Source organism: Penicillium coprophilum (assembly GCF_028826855.1).
Source record: "Penicillium coprophilum strain IBT 35676 chromosome Unknown utg000007l_segment0_segment0, whole genome shotgun sequence".
Lineage (NCBI taxonomy): Eukaryota > Fungi > Ascomycota > Eurotiomycetes > Eurotiales > Aspergillaceae > Penicillium > Penicillium coprophilum.
In genome coordinates this window covers 677,501-686,596 of record NW_026622726.1, presented here as the reverse complement: position 1 = coordinate 686,596, position 9,096 = coordinate 677,501, and the positions used below count along the sequence as shown (strand labels likewise).

The following is a 9,096-nucleotide window of genomic DNA, read 5'->3' as shown; positions in this document are numbered from 1 at the left end:
TATAGTATGTATACATGGGTAGCCTATGTAGGTTCCGAGGTTCCGTCTTCCCGCTCGCATCCTATGAATGAGGCTTTGTTAGAGTTCCATGCCCATAATTCAGTGATCGATTTATTGACAGTCATAATACTATGTATCTAACATTTTAATTGATTAATGCCATCTTCAGCAATGCCTTCTCCCGATATATTGAGGAAGAGAGGTGCAGACTTGAGTTAGAAAGTGCATAACATACAATATGCGTTGAGAATACGATATAGGAATAGCTTTACTTACAAAAGTGAGCTGATATTTTAGTGAAGGGTACGTCTAATAGCTTAGATACCAGTGCAGTTACAGCGATCGCAATCGTGGTGTAAAAAGTCACAAAAGAACAGGCGCTCTCAGCCGTCACTAGAACCTTGGAAAACTCGGTGAAAAACTCAAGAACTTCAAAGAAAAAGGAAGAAGTCCTACCTGCATATCAAATCACACAAGACGCACCAGTCTGACTTTATTGAGATCATGACCGAAATTTCAAGATTTGGAGCGCGATCTTGCAGCTGGATGCAGGTATATGTCCTAACTATGCATAAGGCTGCGGTATTATTTCAGCCTCAGCCGCTCATTGCATCGCAATAATTATTTCCATGCAGTGACACAACATAGGCCTCAAGACTTGGCACAGTAGCAAAATCTTGGATTGTGTGAATATCCCCGTGCTGGTGGTGGGGGATCGTGGTACAGAGACTGAGTAGCTATTGCATATATATGTTTTTCAAGTGGCTAGGTAAAATGGCGTTGATAACCTTGAAGTCTCAACGATATTGTGGTCTGATACATAGTATTTCTATGGAGCCATTAATATAAATCTATAAACATATATTGATGAGACAGGAGATTATCCAGTAAGTTTTGCAACAGACTCTTTATACATGATGAATATATACTGGTTCTCCCCTATTACTATGACTGCGTAGCATAGATCTCGCTATTTGGCACGTTTGACCAACTCTCGGATACCAACGTCGATCTTCCAAGACATTTACTCAAATCTTCAGCACACTTCCCCTGTTTTACATCGGTAATTGCCCCCGAGGCTACGACATGGTACAACATGAGCAATCTAATTATCAGTGCATTGGTCATCTTCTCCAGGAATGAACCATTGACCCCGTGCACGTGAATACGACGAGACTATGTCGTAGATCGCGTCGACTATATCATGTCGCACGCAAAAAGATATCCTTGGTGGAAATATCACCCGAGAGGTAATCCTTCAGATCAACAAAAATAAACTGGACATAATCCAGAGACATACATGTGTCTATCACAGACACCATTGCTGATCCAAACTGTCCCCAAGGCTCGAACTAGCAGGGCTCCTACCTAAAATGGGTGCCTGATGCGTATCGGGATTCTCAACATCGGCGAACATATTAAACCGATCAGAACAGATGTGACGATACCTCAGTTCCCCGAGACGATCACTTGTCAACTAGACGGGTTCTGCAGCACAATGGCCATACTTGTTTCAAGCCCTTTGGGAGAACGAACGTGCATGCCCCACTACTTGGGCACGAGTCTGCCAGAACGTGATGTGCTTGTGTGCTCTGCAGATTGCTGACGAAAATATGAGAAGTCAAGTAGATCGTAAGCCGGTAAGTTACGCTTATGGACTACATACACATGTACGGAGAACTCCATAGGGGAATTTGATTTGTGCTGTACAACATATAATATCGATATGAGACAGCAAACAGGCTCTCTGAGACCGCGCGGGCTGGCCCGTGAATTATACCACCTCAATTTTATACTATGCATTATGCGACTGATTTCCTGCTGTATTTTTTAAATTGTGGGGGAGAGTACTTTGAAACATGACCATAGCCAAACCGGCTATAAGTCCCAGTAGTCTTCAGATCGACTCTACGCGATCTATACTCCGCACACTCCGTGCAAAACCGTAAAAAGCAGATTTCAAGAGACTAAGCACTCCTCTCTTATGGTTCAAATGTAACTCTAGCACGGAGATTTCACCCATTCAAGGTATGGCCCGCAGATCGTATTTTAGCGGTTGCCCTGATGTGATGATATCGAGAAGGCTTGCATTACCCTAATATTAGAGCTATCGATTGGACCCCACGAGGGCGAGGCGTCCGGACTTAATTTTTTTGATTGAGCTGTTGGCTCGCTTGGCTAGATAGCTTTGCTGACCTACATTAGTCACACATTAGTTATCAGGACTAGCAATTTTCTACTTTCCCAAGGGGCCAAATATTACAGAACATGTGACGGTCAACCAATGCATGCCTAGGATGAATAAGTATGCATTTTGCACATTTCAATGTTGAGTGGCAATTGCAGAAATCACCAAGTTCATGCAGCTCTGCAAAACTGTTGGTCGAGCTGCGGGAGGACGTGCGAGATGTGATGGGGAAAGGGAGAATGGCCTATGTCATTGTAGTGTATTACAAGTTCGATACTAAGCTCCAGTCACTAAATCTAGACCGTAGGATGGCGAAATCGCCTTATGTATATTATTCAAATTTGCGATTTTCGTTCAATGGTTGCCCCAGTTATTTTTGAAGATCAGATGTGCTCCCCGTGGTACTCCATACTACTCCGTACTATTTACAGAAAATGTTCCGAAGTCCATTTTGACTCGAGGGGATTTTGGATGTAGAATAGCGACAAAAGTACGTCGAAATTTTCATCTGGCAAGACATTCCCGTATCTCTCCTCGCATCTATTATTATTCTAGGTCTCAGACATGAGCGGGTCTGCGTCATGATTGTCCTTTTCCCTTGATTCTAGCTAGGAAGAAGTACGAAGTATGCTTACAAGGTATGCAAGTATCGGGTAGCTTTGCGACAGTGTTTGTTCGACTTTCCAGTTGCAGCGATCTTGTTTGCCAATGCGAACCTATTGCTTTGATCATTGCCCCACGCGGGAGGGAAAAAGAAAGCAGAGGATGGAGGGAAATCTGGGTACGAAGCACGCGTCAGCCTGGATTTCAATGTTGACCGGGGGAAGGACACGGAGGGCAGGGATTTGAGATTAGAGATTTTTATGTGAGGTACGGATTACCGAGGGGTACACGGAGTCATTGACCATGATAAACCACGGCCATCAATAAAAAAACGACTTTCGGCTGTCACTTTGGGGGCCGGTCGCTGCGATGTCGATCCCATCCCGGAGAGATATTATTGACAGGCGAACAAAAGGTACCTTTTCCCTCAGTTTTAATGATTGATCGAATCTTCCTGCAGGCTAGAGCACGCACGGTCAATGCATCAAGACACGGTCTGATTCAACCCCACAGGATTTATTTCAGTTGTGGCGATATGATTGGTCTCAGACAGGAGAGGTTTTCAAATTCTAACAAATTGAAGGAATCCATGGGGGGGAGGGAAGTGCATTCGGCAGATGCAAGGTGGATAATGTGTACTTGTGAGAGATGTACCTTATAGCGTCTTGATTAGTGTATAGGGTACTTTTCAACTTAGTACTAATGGCAGCAAGCATTTGTTATCGTACAATGTAAACAGGCCATATTTTCGGGGAAAGTAGGCCCTTTGCTTATTTTATTTTCTTTTGCCACTGATATTTGCTTATATTCCTTTTTTTGCATTGAAAACTTGATCTCTGCATTGCAAAAGATAGAAAAAGGACCATGAGGTTGTCCAATTGTAAGAAGTCCAATCGAAAAAGAAAAGTGAAAAAACCCCCCAAAACTTCAAAATTCAAGAATTGATAAATACGTTCTGTATGATACCTGTCACATTATATCAGAGAACATATGTACATTACATATACGGGTGCATTACCGGTGGAGCGTGGATCGTCCCGATCGAGTCCCAGAAGATTCAAAGGCCTTTCACCTCCAGCTATTATTATTCCACTTAATTCCCTCTTTCCCTTCTCCTTTTGCTCTCTTTTTTTCTACTTCGGACTTTGATTTGTATATTGCTGCCGGTGGCAATTGCGAGCTATACTTAGCATTCTTTCCCTTATATCCCTTTCGCCCTTGCGTTACTTTTGGGAAATCCCTCTTTCATTTCAATTGGTTTATCCTTGCTGCGATCCTTAGTGCTCTCCCCTTCATAGGCATTGCATTATTTATCATCCCTTGATATTGGGGTTTGACCTTGCGACTCGTCATCTCGGGACCTCGAATGTTCCGGACTCCTTGAAAGGAAGTCTGTTTGGATCTGTTTATAGTTTATGATTACTTGTTAATAGTGTTTTCTGTGTTTGTATGTCTCCAAAGCTCCTAAATCCCTCCCCTCTCCTGGCATTCCAAGCTTTCGATGATCTTGGACACATTCCAAACAATCAATTCCTATACAGAGTACTCGATACCATCATCGAGCGGCAATTGACCTAGACTGTACAGGATCAACCCCAGCCTCTGGCGATCTGATTCCTCCCCTCCATCCTTGACTATTCAGCGCCACTTGCTTTCGATACTTGTCTTCTTTTTGGATGTACTGAACGATGTCCATTGCACCTATCGAATAAACGCCCCTCTGGTCAGTGACCAAAACGGCTTGGAGAACAATTTAGTCACAGAACCGACGAGAGATGGAATCAATGAAGCCACACATCCCCCCATTAAAGATTTCGAAATCCAACTCGAATATATCCGAGTCAAAGAAAGACACTACATCTATACAGAGTCGATTCTATTCCGCCTGGGGCTCAGAGATGACCCCCCCCGTTAACACCACACGACGCCCAGGACACAAACATGGATGCATTTGAGGACCCAAGGCCGGTGTTCCACAACTACCTGCGCGCTTTTTACCCTTTTCATCCGGCCGGAAATGTCTCTCCCTCGACCGTCACACTCCCTCTGGACCAGGGAGACATTATTTTGGTACACTCCGTTCACACCAATGGCTGGGCCGATGGTACACTGTTAGATTCAGGAAATCGAGGCTGGTTACCCACGAATTACTGCGAAGCATACGACCAGTTGCCTATGCGTCCTTTGTTGAAGGCCCTGACCGACTTTTGGGATATCATTCGAGGAGGATGCGGATCATCGCTAAAAGATTTTGGGAATCAAGACTTGATGAGAGGCCCTATTGCTGGCGTGCGGTTCCTACTTGTAAGTATCAACTAGAACCAAAGAGCGAGAACCGCAGGGCTTATAATTTCACAGGAGAAATCAGAATGTCTCACTCGAGAATCTTCCTTGATAAGGAGGTTCGATGGGTTACGCAGAATTAGGAAAGCTTTGCTATCTGACTTGTCTTCGTTGGTGAAAACCGCGAAGAAATTCCAGGAAATTGCCAACGGGGTCCCGTCAGAAGACGAGGTTGAGGCAATTTTGGATGAGATGCTTCTCAAGGCTTTCAAGATTGTTACCCGAGGAGTTCGATTCCTCGACGTGTGGAATGAGGAGGTAGGCTTGGATAGGACTATTGCCGAGATGGATGGGCCCGGCGAGAGCCTGCCACAATACAACATGCCGCTGACTCCTGCCTCCGAGAGTTTCAGCCTCAGCGAGACCGACGGACCCGGTCGACCAGAGTCGCGGATGGTGGAATCTCGACTGGAGTCGCGGCGGATGAGCCATAGCCGCGGGAACATGAGTCGGTCATCGATGCGCACTGAGATGATTGATCACAGGCCGGCATCCGTTGCCACGAAACGGGTCTCTGTATCCCATCGCATGTCAGTCTCTGGTCCTTCCACTTCTATCAATGCCCAGAATTTGGCATCTGAGCGGCTTGGAACGACATATGATACGTTCCTCGGCGTGCTTGGGTCATTTATCGGGCTTCATATGCAGTCCCGCTCCTCCACGGAGTTGGTTGTCACCACCCACCAGGCTGTCCAGTCGTGCAGGCAATTGCTGAATGTTGTTGAGGTAGTGTGTGAGCATGGCACACACTGCAGCGTGTTTCTCGAACAGGCACGAGAGTCAATGTGTGAGAAGCTATCTGAGCTTGTTCACGCTGCACGCGACGTATTCCGCCCCGCACACTTACCAGACGATGATCTTGTGTTCATGCCAGACGAAGGAAAGCGGCTCGTGGAGGCTGCGACTGAATGTGTAAGAGCCGCCGGAAACTGTTTGGCGAAGGCTCGCCTGGTGCTTGAGCAGATCGGTGATCTTGAGCTTGACCCCGAACACTACGAAGAGAGAGGACAGGACATGTCTAGCATGGACTCTTCACAAGAGGACTCTGAGACTCCGGTAGAACAGGAACGACAGGAGCTGTCACTTCGCCTTCCCCCACCTCCTCTTCACATTCCTAGCACCACATATTCTCCCCCCACACCTGCTCTCACCGATGCTACAACGCCTTCATCCTCCCAGTCTCATATCACAAATTCGCCAGCCAACATTACTGCCCTTTCTTCCCTACCAAATTCTGCCATTCTCCCCACGCACCTGGAGAATATCTCTTCTTTTGACTCCGCCAGAACTAGCTATCGGGAAAGTCACCCCAAGTCTGACGTGAGCGAATCGTTTGGCCGTGGAATTACAAGCAACGGAAGCAGCTTCACATATAACAGCTACGCACGTGACTCCGAAATGAGTGGTCTCTCTCAAACCTCAACTCGGGCTACCTCGCCGGATATTGGGGGTAGCTTCCAGGGTAGCTTCAAGGTTCACTCACTGAAAGAAAGCCTAAGCTACTCGACCCTTGCCGAGGAGAATGAAGAAACCGAGGCCAACATCCTGGAAAGGACTTATGCACACGAACTTATCTACAAGGAAGGGTCCGTGATGGGCGGCAGTCTCCGCGCTCTTATTGAGAAGCTGACCGCTCACCAATCCACCCCTGATGTCATGTTTGTCTCAACCTTCTACCTCACCTTCCGTCTCTTCGCCACCCCTCTTGAGTTTGCCGAGGCTCTCGCTGAACGCTTCGAGTACATTGGAGACACACCACACGCTTCTGGACCTGTCCGTCTCCGTGTATACAATATCTTCAAGGGTTGGCTTGAGTCCCACTGGCGCCATGACCGTGACAACACAGCCCTTGACTTCATCATCAATTTCGCAAACACACGACTTGTTGTCGATCTCCCTACTGCTGGCAAGCGGTTGCTTGATTTAGCCGGAAAGGTGTCTGCAGCTGGTGGCCCTCTTGTGCCTCGTTTAGTTTCTTCCATTGGCAAGACCAATACCTCGATTGCTCAATACATTCACCCTGATACTCCCTTACCTCCTCCCATCCTTAGCAAGAAGGAGCACAACTTGCTCAAACAGTGGAAGAACGGTGAAGCCTCAATCACGATCCTTGACTTTGACCCACTTGAGCTCGCTCGTCAACTCACTATCAAGGAATCGCGAATTTTCTGCTCAATACTTCCCGAGGAACTCCTGGACACAGAATGGGGCAAACAAACCGCCTCGTTGGCTGTAAATGTTCGGGCCATGTCAACCCTGTCGACCGATCTTGCCCATCTCGTTGCTGACTCCATTCTGTACCTCGAGGAGCCCAAGAAGCGTGCTGCTACCATCAAGCATTGGGTCAAAATCGCGAACAAGTGTCTTGAATTGAACAACTACGATTCCCTCATGGCCATCATATGCTCATTGGACTTATCTGTGATCTCGCGACTCAAGAGGACTTGGGACATCGTATCTCAGAAGACCAAGACTGCTCTCGAACAGCTCCGCAGCATAGTGGATGTGTCTCGCAACTACGCAGTACTCCGTCAGCGTCTTCAGAACCATGTACCCCCTTGTCTCCCATTCGTGGGTACCTATCTGACCGACCTCACCTTTGTCGACCACGGCAACCAATCTCTCCGCACCCTTTCCACCAGTGACAGCGAAATGGATGTCATCAACTTTGACAAGCATATGAAGACAGCGCGCATTATCAGCGAGTTCCAACGGTTCCAGATCCCCTACCGTCTGACCGAAGTTCCGGAGCTACAGGCCTGGATACAGAATGAGTTCGTGCGCGTGCGCTCACACGGCGAAACGCCCACACAAACCTTTTACCGCCGCTCCCTGGTCCTTGAGCCCAGAGAAAGCTCACGCAGCGCAACCACTCTTCAGTCTCAGCCCGAGTCCAATCCCTCCATCCTCGACAATGCCAAGGACAAGTTCGACTTCCTCTCATGGACCAACCAGTCCAAGGTGAAGTCTGTCACGACACACGGATAGCTAAATTCCTTCCACCCACATTATCACATATTCCACCCTTCATCACTTCACGATTAATGATCTCTTCTCATTCCCAATTTACTGGTGTTCTAATCAACAACCTTACTCAATCTTCCTGCGATCTGTGAATATCCCATCATTCTTGTCTTCTTTACTTCTTTTTACTCTCGGGCGGTACTTTTCCGTTTTGTTATTTGCAGTTTCTCCTTCGAGAAAGGTGGCATACGAAAAGCGGCTATGGAACGGGGCCCAGGACTACCCAAATGGAGTTTACCAAGGGCCTTGATTTGTTCATGTGATTTGTTTAATTCTTGTCTATTTTGTTCTTTTTTCGGTTGGGATGGGGGAAAAGGAAAAGTGGACTAGAAAACGTACTGTTTTCTGTCAACTGGGCGTTTCCTACACCGGATACCCTTTAGACAATATTTTTTGCCTCGCGGCTTCTGTACAGGAGCAACTCTTACAAGCTGCCTGGAATGCAAAATACACTTTAATGTCAACCGTTTATCCACAATCGTGACTTTTCCCCTCGTATCATGGGAAAAAGGAGTGGACTTCCTCTGTACCCCTTGCCCTAGCCAATGCCAGTGCTGAATTGGGATCCATTTCTGCTTTCTCACTCAAACTAGTAGACTCTATGAATGAAGTACCCCTAGGTGATAGGATAGGGATCCCGGAATATCAAAATGATGAAATACTGTTGTTCCCTTACCCTGGATTCTGTCGGAATACCGATATCTGCATACCAAAACCAAACTAAAGCCTATTCCAACCAATGATTCCTAGATTAATGCTCGCAGACCAGCCCAGAAGCTAGCGCACTAGCGAGAGCCAACCATTAGCAGGCACCGACTAACTGGCAATCCAGCACGAAGCATCTGAAACTAGAAACACAAGAACAGGAACCAAGTCAATATCCACAACCCCAATCCTCTCCCCAAGACAAACTCAATTACTCAGAAAAGTATTGTGGC

General features: G+C 46.8%; 1 protein-coding gene across 1 annotated transcript; it reads left to right on the top strand.

Moving 5' to 3' along the window:
• Window positions 1-4,732: 4,732 nt before the first annotated feature.
• N7500_010863 (guanine nucleotide exchange factor) lies at window positions 4,733-8,122 on the top strand (the record flags this gene model as incomplete). Its single annotated transcript, XM_056682001.1, has 2 exons — window positions 4,733-5,095; window positions 5,150-8,122. The coding sequence occupies 2 exons, from the start codon at window positions 4,733-4,735 to the stop codon at window positions 8,120-8,122; spliced, it is 3,336 nt and encodes a 1,111-aa protein (XP_056527410.1).
• Window positions 8,123-9,096: the final 974 nt, after the last annotated feature.